Raw genomic sequence first — 25,139 nt, forward strand, 5'->3', positions numbered from 1 at the left:
AGAGTGTTCCAAAGCGGTTTGATGAATGAATGACAGCAGATGGACCCGAAGAGGCAGGAAGGTAGGAGGCAAGCACTTGGGAGTCTACCGCTTAAGAAAGGGGGGCAGTGCAGGTTACCTGTTCAAGCTGCTGAGCTGATGGCCTCCGCGAGAGGTGCGTCTCAGATTCACTGCAAGAGCGCTCATCGTCCTCTTCGTGCAGCACAGATGAGTTCTGGGAGAGGGACCTGTAATGTCCGGGAGACGCAGCTGAGCCGACAGCCATTTAGAGAACGGAAGTGACTGACCAGACTTCACAGGAGGAAGAGGACCGTGAGGGGAAGTGAAGGGAACCCCCAATCTTAAGGAGTAGGAAGGTGGGAAAGAACACCGGGAAGGGACTGAGACCTCTTCTGGGTGTCAGAAAATCTGTTTTCTCTTTCGCTCCTTCAAAAACTTGTGTCTGAATTTGGGAAAAACCACTGACCTATTTAGGGTCTTGATATTTTCATCTATAAAATACCTTCCTTTACTCCGTCACAGAAAGCTTATCATGACCGGAACCTAGTTGGATTTAAATGCCTAAGAGATACATATCAGTCTTCAGACTCAGCAATGGTCCTCAGGGCCTGTTGTCTGCCCTATACCCATGCCCCCTCGCCCCAAACAGACTGCACAATAGATTTGTCTGTCTGGATCCTCCTGAGTACCCTAAGGAATGGGATAACCTGCCCCCCAAGTGTTAGCCCCAGGTCTTCAGTGAAACAAGAAGCTCTGAGGACGGCCCAGAGGGTCCATGTTGCCCAGGGGACTCAGGATGGGAGCCAGCCCCGAGGGGGTGAGGGATGATTGAAAGCACCCCCCCGTCCCGCCCCACCACGGCCAAGTGCCGGCTACTCACTTGGACAGACTCCTTTTGAGCTTGAGTCCTTGGCTGCTGCAGTCAGACAGGCGGTCCAGTGGGGAGAGTGTCCTGACAGGGGGCAGATGGCCGTCACTGCCGTATGCCGGCAGCATTCCTGAGAGGTGGCCATCTCCAAGCACGCGGAGTGGAGGGACGGCGGGGGACGGGGTGAGGGGTCCGTTGAGAGCCTCCAGAAGAGACACCACTTCATAGCCCGGCGGAATATTCTCGGAGGACTAGGGGAATCAGAGACAGGTTGAAAAAGTAATGAAAAGCTCTTCGTTTTATGGCATGATCATGTTTCTTACTCTGCACTGGAAAAATGTGTCCTTTTACACATGGTCTGGGGGGGGTCTGTCAAAAACAGCTTCTGGATTAGAGGCCAAAGGAAGATAAAATGTCAAAGAACCACAGATTACCACATGTTCCTGGATTCCGCTCATAGGTGAACCTCCCAGTGTTTATTTTTCTGATTGTAATAGAAAATTAGGAAATTTGAGAAATACATAAAAGTAGAAAAAAGGGGGAAAAGTCAGTAATCAAACCACCCAAAGTAGTAACTTTTATTAGCATTCTGGTGTATTTTCTCCCAATGTTTTTGTCTGTACTGTTCACACACTTATGACCTATCTGTGACTAACAATTCTACCTGCTTATTTCACTGAACATCAATATTTTCCTTCACATCGGTCCCCTTTTCATGGATGCTGTACGTTTTCTAACTGTCCCACTGGCACAGTTGTGTCCGACATTTCCAACTGCGAACAACATTTTGAGAAAAACCCTTGTGCATAAATCTCTTCTCTTCCGATTATTTTCTTGGTATTAAATTCTTAGCTTTAGACTATCAGGTAGATGTGTTTTTAAGGCTCTTGAGAAACACAGCTCTTCTGTTTCTTCAACGAGCTTTCTAGTTACACTCCTAAAAGCAGTACCAAAAACCGATTTAATTCTGCCAGCAGGGGTATCTTTTAAAAAGTTTTTAAATTTGAAAGGTGAAAAATGGTATCGCATATTGTTATCATTAATTTTTAATGTGACTGACTTGTAAAACAATGATGGTTAACCAGCTATGTTTCCTCTTCTGAGAATTTGTTTTGTATCCCTTGCACATCTGTCTACTGTTTTATTCATGAGCTATGCAAAAATATTAGCCTTGCCTCTTGATGTAAATGTTGTGAAGACATTTTTTTTTTTCCTTTACATGATTTGTTTTTTGCCTTTGAATTTTGGTCATCTTTTACACTTCTGAAGTTTTAAATTTTTTACCTGGTAAAATCTACACATTCCTTTTTGTAGTGTTCCACTGCTTTAAGCCCAGGGAGCCTTCTCCCATCCAGCATCAACCGAAGGGTCAGCTTTAATTTTAGGTTTTTAATGTTTTTATTTTATTTTATTCCGGGTTTTTAATGTTTTATTTGGTTTGCTTTATTTTAAATACAGTTAACTAGTTACGCCATTTGGAATTTGTTATCTGGTAAGAAGTAAAGTGCTAAACTGACTGGTCCTCCGCAAAGAGTTAATTCATCCGCCCAATACCACTTACTGAAGAGTAAACCTCTTCTACTAGCGTGTTCTCTACAGAAAGTCACTATCTGCTGGGCTGTAACCACAAGGCCTGGCGGCTCTCACACTCTCACTGCCATTCTGAAATGGAGGCAAGTCACTTCATCTACTCTGCTCCGATGAAGCCATGAGATTGGATAAAGAAAAAGTTCCCTTCTTTGAGGATTCAGATCAAGACCGTAAATTACATTCAAATCCAAAACAATCGCCCCTTTGTTTCTGCTTGGGGGCTTTCTGAGTTGGACCCCCCTGAGGGGAAACTGCAAGCAAAGGGCTCTAGGCATGGTGAACAACAACGGGGACGCGGGGTTCCCCGGGAGGAAAAGGGGATTTAATGGTCAGCGTCCAGTTTTCCGTTGTAATACTGGTGGGTTTTAACACAAAATGGTCTCGTCCAGCTTCCTAATTACTCCGCGGCCAAAGTTTAATGAGGCTGCCAAGGCATGCAGAGAAGGAGGAGAGGTGAGACAAGTCAGCGGGGAGACTATCGCGTTTGCTTCCCAGGGTCGTGGTTCTGAGCCCAACTTACAGAATGCTCCTCCGAGTCAGATGTCTGGGATGAGATGATGGGGTTAAAGCTGGTTGGGGACAAGGGGCCCAGTTTTTTCCTCATGGCGCGGATCTGAAGCAGTGCCCGGAAGGCTGCGAAGAAGAAAACAGGCGATGGCACATCCTGGTGCAGGAGTCAGACAGAAACCGCCGTCACTGCTCCCAGTGTCCACCAGTGTTTGGACCCAGCAGAGCCCACCCGCCACTCGTCCCCCGGCTCGGGGGCTTACGCAGTCGGCAGATGGGGCAGTTGTTGGCCTGGTAGCGCAGGGTGTCCGCACAGGTGTTACACAGGCAGAGGTGGCGACAGGGCAGAATCAAGGTGTCCCGGACGTCCGAGAGACACACCACACACTCAGCACTGTTATCACTGACTTCGTCCTCAGCCACCTGGCGGGGGACACAGAACTTTAGCCAATGACACCAAGACACAAAGTATGGCCCAGACTTTCTTTACGAGGCAGTTTGCCTGAAGCGCTGAGACAAGTAACAAGAACAAAATCTCAAATGTACATTGGACTTTATAGTTTACCAAGTGCGTTCGCATACTCGGTTTCACTTATTCTCGGAACTATGTGTTGTCTCACGTTCATCCTAGGAGGCTCAGATCTGCCCCTTGCTCCCCACCCCCACCCCGACAGTCTGAGCTGAGGGGCCTAGGAGACCACATAGGGAAGGGAGAGGGCATGAAGAACCCTGCTGGGAAGCGGAGCTCTGCAGAAGGACCAATCCAATGTGGCCTGCTTGTTTTTCATGTCCAAAGTGATGTAAGTATAATCATCTAAAGTAAGGACCAGGAAGGCACCCTTCTCGGATCAAACTGAGCGAGTTTGGTTCCAGGGTTTCGCACGTGACATTGCTAGATCCTGGCTTCATCAGAGAATGTCTCACTCTGCCTCCTGGGAAGAGTACACTCAGAATTTGGGCTAGAACTTGCCTTGGAATCTTGTGTGTTGTACTTGTTTTCAATTCCATAGATCTCCTGAAGGAGGTAGCTGACCCCATCTACCTGAAGAGCAAATGGACAAGTTCAAGGGCAGGCTGATTTTACTGACAGATGAGATTGGGAACTCTCCCCCTCCCTTGGTAACCAAGGACTACTGGTTCGCAGCGAAAAAAAATCAAAGGCCTAGACAAGTAAAGGATGCTCTTATTTCCTTCTGTTTTCTCTTTGAGGGGAAAGAAAATCAAATGTTTAATTCTCCCGCCATTATACTCAACTATACCCAATACATGAAAGTTCACCAATACAGTAATAATACTTGTCCTGCCTCTTACTATTATGGACGGTTAAGAAAGGTGTAGATTAGAAAAAGATGGAGGATTATGCATCAAAATATGAACATTAGCTATGAAATAAAAGTTAGGTTTAGATATTATAAAAATAAAGGGACGGAAAAGAGAAAGAAAGAATAAGGAGAAGGAATGAAGGAAAAGGGGAAGGGAAAAACGGAGAAGCAAGACCTTGAAGGAGAGGCCAACTGAGCCCCCTCCCCTGCCACAGCGCACCCCATCTCCAACGCACAGCAAAATCACCCCTGCTGGCCCTGTTTCTTAAAACCCCAACTTCAATGTCCAATTGCACTCCCACTAGCCCGGGCCAGTCAATGCCAAACCTGGACCTCCCCTTGTTTCTTACGCGAGCCCAGTCCTCTCCTCTGCCTGGTCTCTCTGTCCTACTGATCCCCTCCCTCCTCTAAGGGGATTCGAGCCTGTCACGGATTCGTATCCCACTCTCCTGTTGGACAAAGTCTGTCAATCTCGCAACAGGAAAATAGATAAGCCATTTTCCTTGAGCTACCCCAGCCATCCATCCTACTGAAGCAGCCTGGAGAACCAGGCCTCCCCAGGAGGCAGCCCACCGAGGCCTGGCCTTTCCAGGCAGTACGTTGGGCCCAGGATCTGTTTCCTCCTCTGCCTCTCTTAAAACCTGTTTTAACTTAGTGATTATATTAGAAAGGACACTATCAACAAATTTAGACTAAGGTATCACTGACTATTGCCCTCATTCAGAGGGAAGAGCACTTAACCCAAAAGAATGATGTAGGATTTCAGATATCTATGACCCATCTGCAGGCAGGCGTGGGGTGGGGCAGCTGCCAAGCTACTGGCACCACGCTCCCCTCCCCACCTACCATGACTCTCCTCCTACTTCTGCAAGAGTAGAAAGAAAGTGCGGGCACACAGAGTGGGGTTAGGACTTCTAGCAGACACATGCCTAACTTGCTGATCATACTGGAAGGGGGCAGGTGGTCAGCAAACTTTGAATTTTAGAATTCAATGTGATGGTTTGATAAGTAAAGCCAAGGGCTCTAACTGGCCCGAAATGGACACCAACACTTCATCCTTTAGCCTAAAATGTTTCAGGCCTGGCATTTTAGATAAAAAGAGTTCTCCCTAAACCTAATGTCAGGAGACAAATCTTATCCTTTCATTTCTCAAGACTTTTGCTCAGAGAACGGCTGCCTCAACACCAGTAATTCTGGAACAATAAAGACACTAAAAATCAGTATTCCTTTCAGGCCACCCAAGTAGTTTCTAACACACAAAAGCATGCCCTTTTTCTCTTTTCTTCTTTGATTAAAAAAAGGCGGTGGGAGGGAAAGAAGAGTGCTTACCAGAGAGAGAGAGAGAGAGAGAGAGAGAGAGGAAAAAAAGAGAAAGCAAAAGGAAGGAATGACGACACCCACAGTCTCTGGCCCTCAGATACTCACTACTTGTTTCTGTTTGAGAGGCTTGACACAGAAAGTCCCATCCGTGTGCTAGAATGAAAATGTGACAGTTATGACAAGGAAGGAGGGGAGTAAAGCACCACTGTTCTTTTGTTACTTCTTCCAATTCCATGTGCTCTTGGATACCATAGTGTGGGGTCACGACTCCTAACCCTGGCACGCCTGACAAGCATCTGCTCTAACCTCTCCCTTTGAGGAAGAGGAAACTAGACCTCAGGGGTTGAAGGCCATACAGCCAGTGGGTGGCAGAGCTGGAGCTAGACCCCAGGGTTGCCCCCAGTGTGGTGTTCCCCCAACTCCCCCACAGCCTCCCGAGCCAGCCCCATTCTGACGAGCTCAGGCAGCCAGCAAACAAGGGCTACACGTGTCCTCACATAAAAGTCAAAATTAAACATACTAAAGTGAGGCCCTATAAGGCTACCCACTTACCTTTTCAAAAGTGCCCAGCAGTACGTGGCAGTGGCCAAAATACTCTGAAACAGAGAAAGGCACATGGATGGGGAAGAAAACCAGACAATACACCTTGATGCCTACTGACCTTCCTCGATTCCTTGCAATCGGGGAGATGTCTGCGCTGTCACGGGAGGGGCACGTTATAGAACCCAGAGGTGTTCTCATCAGCCCGAGGGCCTCGGGAACAAGTGTGGGGGGATGTAGAGACTGTTGGCTGACACCCACAGACCAGGGGTTGTTGTGGAACCACAGATGCCGCCAGGCCTGATGCCACCAAAAGGCAGCGTATACGGCAAAAGAAGACAGAGGGTAACATACCATCGCCTTCGTCCACCACAGCATGGACCACTAAGGGGTAAACCTCTCGGTCCAGGTCGAAGCCAAGCTGAAGGGAAAGAAGAAGAACCAAAAAGGGATTTAACATGTTTAAATGGCATAGAATCCATCAGAAAGGGAGGTGTTACCCAGAATCTCAGCTCTGTTCCTCTTTCATCAGCCTCGTAACCACCCAAGTCCATTTGGTTGAAAGCCACTAGTTTCTTTTTAAAATCTCAGAGATGTACAGCCCTGTAACTTACAGGTTCTTATCTTTGAACATGGACTTCTCGAAATATCTTAGGCTGACAGGCTATTTTGGAATAGAAAAATGACGAGACTAGGTGTATCCTTTTAAGGGTATGAAGAAGTTACGAGGCTGAAGGTGATCAGGACCTCACGTGCCTGGGCAGCCCCTCTGCCGCTGGCCATGGTGCTACCTGGCCCAGGCCCGTCCGCAGCAATATGCAGAACCTGCCCTGCATTTCTCCCAGCAGTCGTCATCTCCACCAGAGGCAGCTCACCTCCTCTTCAGCCCAGTCTGACGGGTCCACGGTGTGGGAGGGCAGGCAGAACTGCTGGCACACCCCTCGCTTGTAGTGCACCGTCTCCGACTGGAGGCTGTTGTCTTTGGGGATGTAGCTATCGATCAAAATAGGAAGAAAGCCAGAGTTAGTATGTTGGCCAGATGGATCTGACCATTCCCTCCATCTCATGCCTGTTCCCAATTATCAACAGACTCTGGAACAGGGCAGAATAGAATAGACGCTACCAGACCTCCTTCATTATCTATTTCCTTTGCTCTCGCTTGGTAATGCTATCGAACTTATCTGTGCAACCCACACACCCAGGGAAAGGTAGATTCACAGATGTGTAACAGCATCATAACGATCTAACAGGCTATGCTGCCATCTGCCACTGCACCAAGATGGCACAATTTAAAGGGAAAGGGTGAAAAGGTGGAGTGCTGTAGAAGATCCAAATTCTGGAACTAGGTCTGGTCTGGTTGCAGAAAAAGAATGTTTTCCTCTATAGGAGTATGCATAGGGCACAGACCCTAACCCGTCCAGGAAGGAAGCGGCTCACCTGGTCTCTTGTTCTTACCTGGCAATACCATTCTGGAACTCCTCAGTGGCCTGATAGTAGATGGTGATGGCCACCCGGGCGTCAGTGTCAAAGGTGAACTCCACGTTGTAATGGACTTTAGCTCTGCTAGCCTCTTCCCCAGGGGTCTTCACTTCCTCACTACATCTAGAAAACCACAAAGACTCAGCCTTTGGGGGGTAGCAAATCAGTATGTTTTCATTTCCCTTCTTTGTGTTTTAACTGAACGTATTGTGGACTTGTCTTCATGATCCTAAACTTGGGCGTCCATTTCCTTCTGAATGATGGCAGAGGACTTCATTATCGCTACTCTTGGGCATCTAGTGATTTCGGATATTTCACAGCTCTACAATGAACACCCCTGTGCCTTTGCCAGACTTTTTTTCTTCCAGCTTTTGTTGTAATCAAACTTACAAATCACATAGTTTAAATCGTTTCCACAAGGCTTGTTACAAAAAGCAGCAGGTTCCACCCCTTCCCCTTTCCTTCAATTCAGAGGAAACCACTTCAACCTAATCACATACCTGCATGTTTCTAAATAACATGCTCGTGTTACTACTTCTTGATGTTTCAGCTTTAGGTATCATCTATGACTTCCTACTGTAGAAACGAGGATTTTTCTCTTTCCCCCCATTTCTCATTCTGCCCCATATAGGTAGTCCCCTCCCCCAAGGTAGTTACATCATGGTTTTGTTAGTTCAATACACTCGTGTCTATAGCACATTCTTCACAGCTCGGCCACAGAGGAATCTCTGATTATTGCTCTTTTGCTGCAGAAGTTTTTCTTAGCGTCTGCGCTCATTTTTCCCCCAGTTGCTTAGTTTTCTATGGACCTTATCACTAAATCACACCCAAACTCTCTGCTGGCCGTCTCACTCTCTGGACGTTCGGCTGCACCAGGTGTCCTGTGAGTTTTGTCTTCTTGAGGCGCTCCCTTCTGGAGCCCTCTGACCTGCTGCTTCTGGACCTTGGGCCCCCTGCAGGGGCACACAGCCACCATCCAGAATCTCCCTCCCCCGGCACCCTGGTGAGTCCCTTTTGCCTCTCTCCTGGGGAATTCTATGTTTCCTGCCTCTCCTGGCTTCCTCCTTCTTGGGTTACACTTCCATTTTGGCGGAGCATAACTTCCAATAGCTTCCAGAGAAGGGGTGTGTTGGAGGGGGTGAACTTTTTGAGAGATCTTACTATACAGTCACACTTCCTTGAAAGTCTGGCAGGGTTAAGAATCCAATGTTATAAATACTTTTTTTTTGGGGGGGGGGGAAGGGGAACAGGATTTTATTGGGGAACAGTGTGTACTTCCAGGACTTTTTTCCAAGTCAAGTTGTTGTCCTTTCAATCTTAGTTGTGGAGGGTGCCATTCAGCTTCAAGTTGTTGTCCTTTCAGTCTTAGTTGTGGAGGGCGCAGCTCAGCTCCAGGTCCAGTTGCTGTTGCTAGTTGCAGGGGGCGCAGCCCACCATCCCTTGTGGGAAATCGAACTGACAACCTTGTGGTTGAGAGCCCACTGGCCCACGTGGGAATAGAACCGGCAGCCTTCGGAGTTAGGACCATGGAGCCCTAACCGCCTGAGCCACTGGGCCGGCCCATAAATACTTTTAAAAAGCCATTTCAGGGCCTGCCCGGTGGCTCAGGCAGTTGGAGCTCTGTGCTCCAAACACCGAAGGCTGCCGGTTCGATTCCCACATGGGCCAGTGCCAGATGGCTCAGTTGGTTGGAGTGCGGGCTCTCAACCTCAAGGTTGCCGGTTCAACTCCTCAACTCCCGCAAGGGATGGTGGGCTGTGCCCCCTGCAACTAACAACAATAACTGGACCTGGACCTGGAGCTGAACTGCGCCCTCCAGAACTAAGATTGAAAGGACAACAACTGGACTTGGGAAAAAGTCCTGGAAGTAAACACTGTTCCCCAATAAAGTCCTGTTCCCCTTCCCCGATAAAAATCTTTAAAAAAAAAAGCCATTTCAGAGGATGCTGGGTTATCTTTCAGCTTCCAGGGTGCTCTCTAGGAGCAAGAAGCCATTCATTCCAGTTGCTGATTCATTTTTCCATTGACACAGAATCTCCACGGTGCTAGGCACACAGTGGTCTTTTCAATGTAGAACTCAAATTACGTGTCACTGAAGATTTCCTTTCTTCTGTGTTCTCTGTTCTCTCTTTCTAGCATCATTAGTTGGATGTTGGACCTTCTGCACTGCTATTCTGGTCTTCGTATCTTTTCTCTTCCATTTTCCATATCTCTTGCCTTTTTGTTCCACTGTCTAGAATATTTCAATTTTTCTTCCTATATTCTATTGATTTTTTTTCATTTCTACTACCATGGTTTTTAATTTCTAAGAACTTTTTTGTTCCCTAAACGCCTTGTGTCATTGTGTCCATGGAACAAGAAGACAAGACCTCCTTTCTCTGTCTCTGAGGCTAGAGACGCAGTTTTCCTCTTTCTGCAGAGTTTTGGTTTCCACTTAGTGGTTTTTTCCCCTCCTTCATTTTGGTTTGTTTTCCACTGTCTTTCACATTATAAGCGTTCCTTATACATCTAAGAATCTTTGATTGTCTGATCATATTTAAGAAATTTAAACCCCATGATTAGAACTGCAAGTGCATAGTGGGGCTTGGGGAAGCTAGGCTTCCCCCGGGGGCTCATCTGGATCTGTCCAGGAACCTCCAATGCCAGTCTCTTTGGTCTTCCCATCTGAGTGAGTCCGATTCCCCAGAGAACAGTTTTCCCCTCGTCTGACAAAGGCCTGGCTGCTGGTATTCTGGGGGTGGGAGTGGAGGGCAGGCTGGAGGGCTCAGTATCCAGTGCGCTTAAATTCACTGAATCCATTTTTAGTATTGAGCCCAGCCCTTAGTGGTGCCTGCGTCCCCTAAGTCCACAGATTCTGTTGAGACTCATCTGCTAGCCTTTTGCCAGCGTGTGGGCATGGCCATCCTGGCTGCGTGGTGTAAGGGAGGGGATTTGACTTCTCAAGCAGACTTTCCGCCATCCTTCTTTTCGCTTTCCACCCCGACGTCCAGAGATACCCGGTACCCCCAATTCCTGAGCCTTTGGGACATCACAGCACAAACTGGGTGGCTCTCAGCTGTTCCTTCTGCTCGCTCAGACTTCTGATTTCTTGGATCTGCTGAGTCATTTAACATTCACCATCTGTTTCCAGCTTCTATAATTTTGTTGCTGCTGCTCCTTTCCCATCCTCCCAGTTCTTGTGGATTTGTGCTTTTAAAAAATAGTTGTTTAAACTATCAATATTCAGTGGGGTTTTGAGAGGAAGCAAAAGTAGATGTTCAATCCTCCATCTTTAAGTGGAAACCTGAGAATCAGAAGTCATTCCCATACTCTCAGAAAAAAAAAAAAAACACCTTTCATTGTAATATTTATTGAACACCAAGTATTTTCCCTTCCATTGTCTTGTTTACTTTTGACAACAGCCGTGAAAGATAACGTGTATTACCACTTTTCACCCACGAAAAGCCTGAAGCTCAGAGTCTTATTCGGGCAAACTGCCATGGAGCAGGGAGTTTGGCCTCCCAAGCCGGGTTCCAACACATCCCAGTTGCCCTAGAGCTGTGGCCAGGCTGCCCTGTCAGAGGCGGGGACCCCACACAGCTCAGACTTGCACCTGTCTCCATCAAACACATGAGCAGGCCATATGTGATGACAGACACGAAATAGACATGGTAGTTGAGCCCTGGAAGGTTCCCAAGGCCTCTGGAACCTCAGTCTATTCTGTCCCCCTCAGAGGGTGACCGTTCGCCCAGCTGCAGACAGTTCTGTAGCAAGAGTCCCTGCCTGGCTCTCTGGTCCCCAGAATTGACCCCAGGGGTGGGAGAGTAGCCGGGGAGGCAAACAAAAGTTCAGGGACAAATAAAATACAAAAATAAAAAGAGAGAGAAACAGATTAGTGGTTTCTTAAGCCTAGAAGAGGGGTTTGGGGAATAACTGCTAATGTGTAAAGGGTGTTTTTTGGGGGTGATGAAATGTTCTAAAATTAGACGGTAGTGTGATGATGGTACAAGTCTGTGGCTATACTAAACACCACTGAATTGTATGCTTTAAATGGGTGAATTGTATGGTCTGTGAATTGTATCTCAATAAAGCTGTGATATTAAAACAACATAAACTTCCAAGGGCTGATCAGGCTGATGTATACGAGCACAAAATGGTCCGAGTCACCTTCCTGGTGCACTCAGAGAAAACTGGGACCTCTGACCGGCCTGAAGCAAACCTGTCTCCCGGGGACGCAGGGAGCCTAAGCACACAGATGCTATCCGAGGGCAGCAGCAGTTTAAAAAGTACACTGTCTGGGGGATGGCACAAAGAAAGCACATCGATGATAATTAATACTGATGATGAGGAGGAAACAACCAACCCAGGGCACGTTGAGTTCCTCAGAGGAAGGGCTTATGAGATTAAGAATAAATTAAAAGCAAATATAAGTAATAAAGATTTCATACCCCTCAAATATATGGTGATGGAAGGAGAACTGACTCTGGGTGGTGAACACACAATGTGATATATAGATAATGTATTACAGAATTGTACACCTGAAATCTATGTAACTTTACTAACAATTGTCACCCCAATAAGCTTTAACTATAAAACAACAAACAAAAAAAGATTTCAGGGGCCTGCCCGGTGGCTCAGGCGGTTAAAGCTCCGTGCTCCTAACTCCGAAGGCTGCCGGTTCGATTCCCACAGGGGCCAGTGGGCTCTCAACCACAAGGTTGCCAGTTCAATTCCTCGACTCCCACAAGGGATGGTGGGCAGCGCCCCCTGCAACTAAGACTGAACACGGCATCTTGAGCTGAGCTGCCACTGAGCTCCCGGATGGCTCAGTTGGTTGCAGTGCGTCCTCTCAACCACAAGGTTGCCAGTTCGACTCCTGCAAGGGATGGTGGGCTGTGCCCCCTGCAACTAGCAACAGCAACTGGACCTGCAGCTGAGCTGCGCCCTCCACAACTAAGACTGAAAGGACAACTTGAAGCTGAACGGCACCCTCCACAACTAAGATTGAAAGGACAACAACTTGACTTGGAAAAAAAGTCCTGGAAGTACACACTGTTCCCCAATAAAAGTCCTGTTCCCCTTACCCCAATAAAATCTTAAAAAAAAAAAAAAAAAGACTCGTGATTCTGTAATCACATAAGCATTTAAAAAAAAAAAAAAAAAGACTTCATATCCCAAGTTCCAATATCCCATTTTTACCCAGGCTTGTTGAGATACCTGCAAAGTTCACGTTTCCCCCTCAATCATTCCTCTTTTTAAAACAAATGCATAAAGGAGGGATAATGACTGCTTCCCAGAAAGTGGAAGTTCTTCACAAACACAGATGTGAGGTCTGAACTAGAGGTGCTAAGCCCTCCCCTACGAGGTGTCGCTCGCAGGGCCCGAGCAATTCCCCGCCTGAGGCCCAGAGGACCAGGCTCTGGGGCCAGCACAACTGTTCCTGAGTCTCTGGGGGGAGCTGGCTGCCCCTGCACGAAGGAGGGCACCCGGCCTGAGCCCCAGGGACTTACTTGACGAGTCTTAGTGTGTCCTTTCGGATGTTGATCAGGCTTCTCAGAGTCTTCACTGGTTCTTGGGGAGGTGGGGCAGCATAAGGAAACTGTCAGAAAGAAAGTGGGAGAAGGCAGTGTGTTTATAGAGACCAACAACTGTCCCTCATGGGCACAGGGTGACAAAGAACAGCCTTGCGAGGTGAGGTGGGCAGGTGCCAGTGTACTAACTATGTGAGGACACCGAGAGCTGATGTGTCAAGTGAACCTGCTCAAGGTCACAGCCAGTGGTAGGACTGGGGTTCGATGTGGTGTCAAAAGAGCTAATGTGGATGGATCTGCTTGTCCCATTGGATGAAGCTTATCTGAGTCAGCACTCGAAATGTGGATAGCTAATAAAAACTCCTACTGAAGTGGCACATACCAAAGGGACACACCGTGGCCGAGTTAATCACAAAAGGCTTTTCCACCTGCCCTTCGATGACAGGGAGCCAGGCCTGCAAGGTTTTCCCTTCAGGGAAGCCACATGGTGTCTTAGGAATGTAGGAGCTGCAAATAAAGAGGACCCCATCTCGTGCACAGAGCTAAGGCCTGCAGTCCCTGCAAAACACATTTTTCCTGCAGCTGATCTTCAAATGTGAGCCAAGAGAGAGCTCCTTTGGGGTCATCAAAGGTTCATGGTTGTCTGGCATTTACCATACACTTTTCCCCTTTCCCCACTTAGACATCTGGATTTGAGTTCTGAGTTGATGATAGTGAGGAGATATGAAAGGGGAAATATAATACCGTGTTTCCCCGGATCATCAGCTCTACTGCGTCTTTTGGAGCAAAAATTAATATAAGACCAGGTCTTATTTTAATATAAGACCGGTCTTTATAATATATATGATATAAAATATAATATAATATATAATACCGCATCTTATTTTAACATAAGACCGGGTCTATATAATATAATATAATATAATATAATATAATATAATATAATACCGGGTCTTATATTAATTTTTGCTCCAAAAGACGCAGTAGAGCTGATGGTCCGGCTAGGTATTATTTTTGGGGAAAAACACGGTAGTAACCAATTGAACTGGAAATTGCTTTCAGAAGATTAAGAATGATTTTAAATGTTCCCAGTATCGTTCTGATGTTATTTGGGTAATAAAAATTTTTTGCGTCTGACTCACAGAAAACCCACTAGCCTTTGTAGCTTTGCAAAACTGTGGTACCCTAGAAGACTCGCCCTCCTGGTGCAGGTTTCAGAAAACGGAACACCATGGTGAGCTTGATTGTGCCTTCACAGATCTTTGCTGAATGTGGTTCTCTCACTTGGAAAACATAGCTTAACCTACAGTATGTCTCATTTTCCAGATTCAGTATGATTGCTGATGACTCATGTGTGAACGTGACTCTTAAGAAAATACATTCAATCGAAATGTTCAGATGTGCATTCAGATTACCCACTACATTGAAACATTTTATGTTTTCATTGACACATTTAACATGTGTTCTTTCAAAATATGATAGTTGGTTTTTCTAGTTACAAAGTAATACATGTTCAAGCAGACAACTTGAGAAACACAAGAAAGGACAAAACCAGCCATCCTTTCACCACTCAGCGATGCCAACGTTAACACAGCAGAGTGTCTTTCCAGAAAGGCACCCTTCCACCCATCTGCCTACCCATCCACCCGTCTCTGTATCTATGCGCTGTTTCAAACTCTACATACTATTTTATAGTCTCTTTTTCACTTAGAAAGGCATGGTAAACGTTTTTAAAGTCTATAATTTGACAATGTAACTACTCACATTAGAGAGAGAGCATACTTCATTTAATCAATTCCATATTATTCAGTGTTTTAAGTTGGTTTTACTTTGTTTTTGCTGATACAAATGTGGTGGTGAGAGCCTTGTTCTTACATTTCTACATGCTTGTTTGATTACTTCCTTAGGACAAATTCCTAGAAGTGGAATTACTGGATCAAAGAGTAAGCATATTTTTAAGACTTTTAAAAATATTTTGCCAAGTTGTTCTCCAGAAAGCTGATTTCGATTTTGCTCTCCTACTAGCAGCATATCAGGAGGCTTTTACACAGGAAGGCTGAAATCCTGGTTCAGATCCCATCTGTGGCCCATTTCTCCACCCCCAACTTTCCTAGGCTGTCACACTAAAGGAATTTAAAACAATTTTAAAACAAGCTTAAGCAAAAAGTAATTAGGCAAGAAAATCCGACACAAATGCTAGTCTATTCTAAAGCCAAAATAAATGACTTTGGGATTAAAATTTTTTTCTGGAGTAGCAAAGTTAATTATATTCATTTGCGTAGGTACTTGAGAGTCAGCCATAACTCCTATTTGAGTTTTTTTTTTTTTTTACATGGGTTCTTCCCTCACTCTTTTCCCTTTCTCCTCCATACCCTCCAAAAAAGAAAAACAAAAGTGGGAAAAACAAACAAACAGAAAACCTTGTGTTCTTCATCTTCCATTTAGAATATTACCTTAGCCTTAATTCTCTTTCAAAGGTACTGACCCGAAAGATTTGGGCCATAAGGCCCTGAGCAGACCAAACTTCATTCTTTGTCCTAAAATCTTTGCCTAAAGGCTGTCTTCATTATGAAAAATAAAATGAAATTCTAGAAGCTGCCCTTAGGTTCCTTCATAAGGCTGTTAAGAATTGATTTACTCCAGGACGACGTCTGAGAAACGGGAAGGCATTCCACAAGCCCATATGGAGCTCGAGGCAAGAAGTCAGGACATGCCTGGCGGAAGGCTTGGCGGTCTTCCTCCATCAGTGGGCCTGGTGCTGGGTTACTTCCCGTTTCCTGGCCGAGCTGTGCCAGGGCGTTGCCTGGAAAAAAAAAAGTCTCTGGCTGGTCTTCTTTGTCTCCATTCACTCCCTAAGTTAGTAAGACATCTACTGAGTCCTACTATGTGCCAGGCATCACACTGGGTTCTTTAGATATATTTTTTCATTTCCCTTTATTTAATTGTGGTAAAATACACATGACATGAAGTTTATCACCGTAACCATTTTAAGCACACTGTTTGGTGGCATGAAGTACATTTACATGTCAGGCTACCATTACCACCATCCATCTCCAGTTCCAATACGTTCTTATTTAATGTTCTCGACACTAACAGATGTGTCTACCATGCCCACCAGATCGTAAGCTCCTGGAGGACAGCCTGACCCTCAGGAGGAACTTGAAAATGTGTTGGTTGACTGAACAAATGAAGGCTGTCAGTATTAACATCCCGATTTTGCTTATAAAGAAACGGAGACTCAAAAGACTAATGTGATTACGAAGGTCCCAGGGCTAATGAGTAGCAGAGCCAGGATTTAAAGCCAAAAGCCAAGCTCTTTCTATTACAGCTCCCTCGACTACCACAGGGCCAGTCTACGGGTTGTTCTGATCCTGGAGTGTTCTAGAAACCTAAGGAGAGTGCAGAGAGTCTGACAGCTAACCAATCATTGCAGAAGGTTCAGAAGCCAGTTCAGGTTCTGGAAACAGTCAAAAATCTGGATGGCACCCTTACACTTAGGCAGCAGTACATACAAAAGCATACCTAATCCTTTTACATTTTAATGGGAGTATCTAAGGTCCTTGCAGAGAAAAGTTTTCTCGGAGCACAGCACGACCAAATCCTTTTGTGTGTAAGATCTAACAGCACCTTACACATTTGTGTAAGACACAAATGGAAACGCGGGCTATGACAATGTCACAAAACACCGCCGGCAGCCGCCTCGGAAGCAGTCACCATTCACCTTCTGCTCAAGATACTCAAATTCGTGTTCCTGGTACATATTTCTAAAGTGCGGTGGTTTCTCCTCTAAATTATTTTCAAAGGACAAAGACATTCACCCATTCATTTAACACGCTTGCTGTACCCTTTGGACTGTGCTAGGCCTGAGGTTCAGGGAGGGACCGGCACCCCTTCTCCTAGTTCCGTCTGTAAGGGGCCCCAAACCCTGACAGCTTTCATCTAGTGCTCGGCACTCGGGCAGACCACCCTCCCTGGACTGGCCTGCAGTGTCTGTACTGACACAAGCCCAAAGCTCAGAGCAGCTGAAATCCCAAACACCTCAGGACCAGGATGGGAGCGAGTCCCGGCTCAGCCGGATGAGCTCTTTCAATGGGCCCCAGGGGTTGCTAATGAAGGCTCTGTGTGAAAACTGAGCGAGTTCCTCTTTGGCCCTTTATCCTGGTGTTCATCAGTTTCCGTTTCCGTTTGCCTTATATCGGCAAAGTGCCACCTGGTGGCCAAAGGCGGAACTGCCAGTTTAGGTGGACCGGAAGCGGCAGTGTGTGTGTGTGTGTGTGTGTGTGTGTGTGTGTGTGTGTGTGTGTGTGTGTGTGTGTGTGTGTGTGTGTGTGTGTGTGTGTGTGTGTGTGTGTGTGTGTGTGTGTGTGTGTGTGTGTGTGTGTGTGTGTGTGTGTGTGTGTGTGTGTGTGTGTGTTGATATATACGTATGTATATATCAACAACATAGCCTAGATTTTTAAAAGCCATTCTAATTTCAACTATTTTGTTAAACTACCCCTACGGCGCACTCATATTTTTGTTGTAGTAGGATACATGGTCACAATGCCTATGAGATAGTAGGTTAACTTAGCTTATTTCAGTTGTAAATTACTGGGCAATTCCCAGTGGTCTATAAAAAAACAACAACACTATAATCCACTCATAAAAATAAATAATTAACTTGGATTAAACGTTTTTGAAAAAGTACATAATTTGCTAACGTTTGCTATCCACTTCTGGCCTGACAATAGGCATACAGCATCCCCGATTTGGTCACTGGGAGCGCCTCCTAGCTGGCTGGCGCCTGTGTCCTTTCCATGTTCCCCTCAGGTTCTGAGCACCTCCTTACTTTCTGGTACCACACGATATTCCAGGTTCACCTGTTTTACCTGTCCTATCTCTGAAATTGATCACGTCCCCAAGGAGCCCTGGCTCCTTTTCAGAGAAGTGTACCTCATACCATTACTTGCTTATTAATTTTTCACTGATGAACGCTTGGTCATTTCCAGGTTATTACAAACAAAGATGCAATGAACATTCCTTGAAAGAAATCTTAATAGGAAAAGAAGGGGGGCATAAAAGAAAACAAATTAATATGTACAAATGCAGTGTTTACTTAGGAAAGAAAAAGCCCAAATGCCAAAAATCTGCTTCCAAAGAAAATCCTTTTAGACAATGTATAAAACAGAAAAGTGCTCATTTTCTGTATTAGCAGACGTGTAATATTTATGCCAAAGAATCAAATAATAGTTACTATGGAAACCAACATCTGGGGGTCACATGAATAACTCATTTACAGCACTACAAAAACCTTTGTTTGAATAGATTTTTGGGCTTTTATATTTAAATTTCAGTTCCTTTTTATTTGATGCCTGGTTATTTTCTCAGCTTTCTCTACTTCCTCTCTTCTCAGAAATGTAGCGTGTCCAAGACTTACCAGTGGGTATTTTTAGACTAGTGATGCTTTAGAACATTTTCTTAGATCAGTGTCAGGGGAGAACAGTTTAGTCTCTGCTTGAATGCAACAAAATGAATACAAATTTGCCTACTTAACCAACTGCAGCCGGAGACAGACTACGGGGCCTGCTGTAGACCAGAGTGTCAATGAGCTATATTTACAGCAGTAAAACCCCCTTTCACTAATTTTCCATCCTGTCCTCGTGGGGAGTTAATCACCAGTGTAGAAAGGTGATCACAAAGCTGATGAGACGCAAGACAGAGGGTGTCACAAGATGACCTTAACACAAAGATGCTGTGTCCAGGTTTGGTTACCAAAGGAATCGATCCAAGGAGGCAGTCTATTTATAGTCTGTTAACTTCCCCGCCTGGTCCCCTAGCAGGGAGCACACACAATGTCATAGCTATGTGACATCACATCTAATGTTGACCTTTTCCAAAATATTTAAATCCTAGTATGAGTATGCCCGATTAACCAGTTCTCTCTGTTCACCCTAAGAGGTGATACGCGTGAAAAATCCACTGCAGAGTAAAGCACAGATCTCCGTCAATGACCATCGCAGAACATTTTTTCTCCCTTTTCCTATGGTTTGGGCCTTGGCTCATATTGTTTGGGAATACTGAGACAAAGCAACCCATTCAGGACCACTCTGATATCAAATGTGCCCCTGGGGATATGTGGACTGCTTTGACGACAACTGAAAGCTACTCAACTTCCGGTTCCTCACTGATAGGAAGCCCTCCCAAAGACACAGGCCCCTGCCAGCAGGATAAAATACCCAATCACACTGAGCTTCTAAAGTAAAAGTACCTTCTTCAAAATGAGCTGCTTTTAGATACAAAGGATTTTGCCTAACACCACCTAATATTTAGGAGAATTAAAAGGGAAAAAGATGTGCTTTTAGTCAAGCAGACAGTCACCGTTTCCCTCCAGCAATGTGGTAAGTAAATAAGACTAATGGGGGCAGCCAGTTAGCTCAGTTGGTTAGAACGTGGTGCTCTTAACAACAAGGTTGCCGGTTCAATCCCTGCATGGGCCACTGAGACATGCCTTCCACAACTAGACTGAAACAGCTACTTGACTTGGAGCTGATGGGCCCTGGAAAAACACACTTAAAAATAAATAAAATAATGACTAATGGTCAGAGAAACTAGTCCTTTCAGATAAGCACTCCATTCTAGATGCCTGACTTCCGGATTTCATGTGGTCAGGAAATTCATAACCCAGGTCACAAATAAGAATCCATTTGCAAGTAAGATATTTTGAGATGCCTGATACTGTATGTAAATAATATGCCTAGAGAGGCAAACACCAGTCAAAATAGGTATTTAAAAATATACAACACATATTTTTTTCCCAAAGAAGCCTAATATAACTATTACGTTCTAGATGGTGAATCTCAGAGACAAAATGCAAATATCCACAATACACCATGTTCAGAGTCCAACTCCAAGGTTGATTTATGTCACTGGCAGTTCTCTCATCCTGTGTTCCATCCCCGACCCTTCCTTGGCCTCCTACCTGAGATCTCTGCATCCCTCCACATCTGTCACCTACCACATCTCAGTCCATCCTTGTAAGTGTCCTTTCCTGAGTCACATCCTTCAATATCTCCAATTTTCCTAGTCTCAGCAGCCGCCTCTTTTTACCGATTTCCTGCCTGCTGCTAAGACCCTTGGCTTCTGATCATCTTTCGGGGCTTGTCAGAGGTGATTCCAGTTCATCAAGAATAAATAGGTGTCCTAGTATTAACCATAAGCTTCCTGAGGCTAAAAATAGCCAAGTTCCAAGTTTAAACACAGGGCAAAGCAAAGATGGTGCAACAGATCGTAATTCCCCAGAAGTACTACATGGCTGAATCTTCTAACATCACTAGCTCGTTCCTGGGTTTATAGTCTCTGACTGGCCATTCATACAAAGATTTTTTTTTTTAATTTATTGGGGTGACAATTATACAAGGATTTTTTAAAGCTCTACTTAACAATCTGTCAAGAAGGCACAACCCCACAATTAAGTGGGAAGTCAAAGTTCAGCAAGAGGATTTAGTGACTGGCTTCCAACAAATAAATCATGGAAAAGACCTGCAGTGGATAAACCTGACAGACTCCACCTTGACCAAGAGCTCAAGGTCACTATCCCCAGTAATAAATCATGAGCTACTATGTGCCTCTGATATGATGCTATAAGAAGCGCACTCACCTTTGTAGCATTCTTCCCCTAAGTTCACAACCCTGCTCCAATCACAAAACAACATCAGAAAACACAAAATACCTAACCGGTACATCTCAAAATTGTCAAGGTCATGAAAAATAAGGGAAAACCCCAGAAACTGTCAGAGATTGGAGGAGATGAAGGAGACATGACAACCACAGGTAATAAATATGGTGTCCTGGATTAGATCCTGGAACTAAAAAAATGACATTAGTGGAAAAACTGGTGTAGCCCTAATAAAGTCTGTAGTTTTTCCAATTTTTTTAGTTTGGACAAATATACCGTGGTTATGTAAGATGTGAACATTAGAGGAAGCTGCATGAAGGGTATATGGGAATTCCCTACTATCTGTGCAATTCTTCTATATCAAATTATTTAAAAAAATAAGTTCTGCAAGAAGAATGCTGAGATGAAATGGAAAGCAGAGGATCTCAAAGTCAAAGGTGTAGGTCTCAGCTCCTGTATGACTGGTTGTGTGACTTTAGACTAATCGTTGTATCCTAGTAATTCTCCACTTCCTTAGCAGTGAAATAGGCTTAATAATCGCTACCTCGCAATTTGTGAGATTAAAGCCTGTATGAACCAAGGTCCAGTCAGGAAAACAGAAACCACACCAGTTATTTTCATGGAGAGAATTTAAAATAAGGAACTGGTTAAACAGGTATTGAAGAACTAAAACAGCACAAGGGGACACTGAGCTGACAGAGGAGGGAGAGGGAGAGAGAGAAACGGCAGGAAGCAGCCATCAGTCCTAGGGCCGAGAGAACAAGGGGAGAGCTTGGGGTTGTCAGATCCTAGAAGCACCCGCCCAAACTGGGACTCAAACTTCTGAGTTGGGTGAACTACCCTTTCTCTTTCCGCCCTGCAGGCCCGCTAGCGCCCCCTATTGGCAGATTAATGCAGAACACAGCGTTGTTCGGGAAACGTGGCGCTTGGAGTCCCAGCAGCTTCACAGAGCCCAAGTTTAGAGGGCGGTTTGGGGTTGGGAAACAACTTAATTGTTAACTGTGAAAGAACTCTGTAGACTGTAAATGTCACCTGCTAGGACTTATTCTTATCATAACTTCTATTAAGTTCCTAGGCTAACGACATGTTCTCCCTCTTTCCTTTAAAAATATGTCAGTTATGGATTAGTAGATACACCTCTGGTGTTTACAGCGTTTAAAATTTTAATAAATGGAAAATATGGCTAGGTACTACATTCTAGTCTATAATTACAGCACCTTTACGGCAAAGCCTGCTTATCAGTGCTGTCTTGTAAAGATCAACCTCGTCGGATTAATTTCTGTAATAATCAGGGCTACTATTTCAGTTGATTGGCCTGGCAAGACCATTTTGGAGAGTGAAATAAGTGTGCTGCTTACGGATGCTACTTACACGTGACCAACTGTTAAGCTATGTGATCCAGAAGTCTTTGACTTTTATAGACTTTTGTAGAATAGTTTCATTAGAATTTAAGGCCACTCTATATCTCTTTAAAAGCTGAAAAAGTTAACCAAAGTTTTCTTTGAAATGCAACACCAATAAGTACAGTTTCCCGTAAGATGGGGTGTACAACAGGAAACAGAGGTGAGAGTACGTACACCAAGTTTCAGTATGTTTCAAAGAAATTTCGAGGAAATTCCTACAACATGTGCTTTAGTTTCACTGCTGAATATCAGAGTTCTTTGTGTTCTGGTTTGTGAAGGAACATAATAACATTAAACAACAAACCAAAAGTTCAAGCGTTTAGTGGCATTTTCCAAGTCAGCAAAACTTATGTCATAAAGTTCCTTTCTCAGAGCTTCTGTAAGGCTGTCTACACTTCATTTATTACTTCCCCTTATGTGGGTATGTGTCTGATTTTCCTGCGAGATTATAAATTAGAGGGCAAAAATCCACGGGGGAGCCGTCTTTGTCTGACCCGCAGCAGTTAGACCAGCAAACGTAGAGGACAGAAACAGATATCCGTAGAATGCACGGATGAGAAGGTCTTCGGGAAGACTACAGCATGCGGTGGTGACGCCCCAGATTTCGAACATTTGCCCCTCAGACTAAATGGCAGGCTGGCACAATTAATGGTCACAAAATAATTGGAAAAAAGACTGCCATGTTTGTGGGTTTGTCTTTTTTTAAATAAAGAGTTTGTGGAACCACATTTATTAAGTTTAGAAGCTGAGACACTCTGGTCCTGCCAATGAGCTGTGTGCAAAACAGGAGAAGGAAATGGTTTCGTGAAAGCAGTACAACACCAGGGGCTGGAAGACCAGGTTCTGCCTCGGTTCTCACACCCACTGCCAGGTGAGCCCTGGGCATCGGTTTCCTCATTTATAAAATGGGATTCACAGCCCTTGTCTATCTTGTAGGGTGATTCTGATCAAGGAAATAATGTTTGAAAGTCATACCAACAGTTTATCATTAGTGACTATCAGTGGCTATCATTAGTGATAATTTTACCTTCTTTGAAGAATTCTACCTGCAATATCATTTTGAATACTTGGAAAAAAAAGACTGTACAAGTGAAATACCAGCCATTAGATAAGTATGTCTTATCGATGACTCCCAAAGCTCTTGGATGAAATACAGTTGGGACGTGTCTCACTTTGTTGTGACCCAGGAGAATTACTGTGACTCCGCCCCACACTCCACTGGAATTTAACATCTTGGGAACAGCAACCCCCGTGGAGACACACAAATCCTTAACACAGTGACTGGAAGGCTCTTGGAGACTCTCAGTTTATGATGAAAAGGAAATGGAAGACTCTGTTTAACATAAAATGAGAGTGATGCAAGCTGGCCTCTTGTCTGTTGTGATCCGGGCTGTCTAACAGACATGTGACTTCCGCAGGGCGATTGTAAACAGTCACAAACCAGGGGAGGAAATGAAGCACGGGCTTGCGAGGGACGGTCTGTCCTGCCCAGAGACCAACACAGCAGCTGGGAGCGGGCTGAGCACTGTGACGCAGAAGCAACACTGACCTGCCACCCGCCCACTGCCATGTGCACACATAGCGCCTGGGCATCTCAGTGGCACACACCACAGACAGGGATCCCTGGGCTTTGTGGGGACCAGGCCTCAGAGAACATTGGCACGTCTGTGAACCACCGCTCCTTTCCAAGACATATATAGTATATATTTTTTAAAGTCAGGTCTATGTAGGTATAATTTACATTCAGTAAAATTCACCCTTTTTACTGTACAGTTCTATGAATTTTGACTAATACAGCTAGATAACCACCGTCATAATCAAGGACATTTCTGTCTCCCCCAAATGTTCCTTCCTGCCCTTCTGAGGTCAACCCCTTCCTCCACCCTGTCCCTGGCGACCACTGATCTGTTTCCTACCCCTATAGTTTTGCCCTTTCCAGAATGACAAGACACATTCTTTACAAAGCTTAAATAAAACAGCCAAAGGCCTCATTCAACTCGCACAGATCACTGTGTTCAGCTGCTGTATCAGAAGGAGGGGACAGAGCTCAGGGTATGATGGGTGCGGAGCGCAGCAAAATCCACTGCAGCCTGAGATAACTGCCAGCCCCACTGAAAGCAGGACATGTCTGAGGGAGATTTAAGCAGCTCTTTAAATCCGAAGACAAAGGCCTCTTATTCTGAATTGTCCTGACATAAATGCCCTGCTTCCCTCTTTCGTGATTGCATCGTCCTAGACACAACTAGATTTCCTTCCAGTTCAAGCGAGACTTTGGTGTTAAAAGAAAACATAAATTACGACAGCTGGAACTGAATGCAGAGTAATAAGAAATTCTCTAAAGGTAAAAAGCTCGAGTTTCAGCAGAATGTTCTCTCTCCTGTCAGGTTTGGCGTGACCTCACTCACATTGAGTTATTTTGTGCCTCGTGAAATACTGCAGTTTTATTGAACTCTGCAAGGCTCACTCAGAGCTTCCTGCACAACTGCAGGCTACCATAAAGGAAAACACCACGGACGCATGAATGCAAAAAAGGGACAATTAAGAGCCCCGTGGCAAATCTAGGAGGGAAACAACAAATTACTTTCTTGCACAAGGTCATATTACAGCTATTATTTTGAAAAACTTTTAAAAATTTTACAGAAGGAAAACCCTTGTAGCTGCACTTTCAAAGCCTAAATTATATTGTTTATTCAATGCTCTTTCTACTCTATGTAATAAATTATTTACACAAGTCATCAGGAAAATGAAAATTAATTCTGTACACTCACCAGGATGGCTAAAATGAAAAAGACGGAAAACACTAGGTGCCGGGGACTCTAAAGCCCGCTGTGGGAGGAAAATTAACACAATCGCTCTGGAAAATTGTTTAGCAGTATCTACTACAGCAGACTCTGTGCTCCAGCAATGCCACTGCTAAAAACACTCCTCACAGATACACAAAAGACA

General features: G+C 44.9%; 1 protein-coding gene across 6 annotated transcripts in view; it reads right to left on the reverse strand.

Annotated features, from left to right (window-relative positions):
- Positions 1 to 25,139, reverse strand: part of RNF157 (ring finger protein 157) — a 66,266-nt gene that overhangs the window by 13,857 nt on the left and 27,270 nt on the right. For 5 of the 6 annotated variants that reach the window (XM_033090627.1, XM_033090624.1, XM_033090628.1 and 2 more), the window contains 11 exons: positions 13,116 to 13,204; positions 7,603 to 7,749; positions 7,023 to 7,140; positions 6,502 to 6,568; positions 6,160 to 6,203; positions 5,713 to 5,760; positions 3,936 to 4,007; positions 3,229 to 3,388; positions 2,979 to 3,091; positions 881 to 1,119; positions 119 to 227 (listed from right to left, as the gene is read on the reverse strand). In XM_033090627.1, the coding sequence (XP_032946518.1) occupies positions 119 to 227; positions 881 to 1,119; positions 2,979 to 3,091; positions 3,229 to 3,388; positions 3,936 to 4,007; positions 5,713 to 5,760; positions 6,160 to 6,203; positions 6,502 to 6,568; positions 7,023 to 7,140; positions 7,603 to 7,749; positions 13,116 to 13,204 (1,206 nt within the window). Of the gene's footprint in view, positions 1 to 118; positions 228 to 880; positions 1,120 to 2,978; positions 3,092 to 3,228; positions 3,389 to 3,935; positions 4,008 to 5,712; positions 5,761 to 6,159; positions 6,204 to 6,501; positions 6,569 to 7,022; positions 7,141 to 7,602; positions 7,750 to 13,115; positions 13,205 to 15,850; positions 15,940 to 25,139 lie in introns of all 6 variants that reach the window. The other variant, XM_033090626.1, reaches the window with a different exon arrangement.

Source organism: Rhinolophus ferrumequinum, chromosome 21, assembly GCF_004115265.2.
Source record: "Rhinolophus ferrumequinum isolate MPI-CBG mRhiFer1 chromosome 21, mRhiFer1_v1.p, whole genome shotgun sequence".
Lineage (NCBI taxonomy): Eukaryota > Metazoa > Chordata > Mammalia > Chiroptera > Rhinolophidae > Rhinolophus > Rhinolophus ferrumequinum.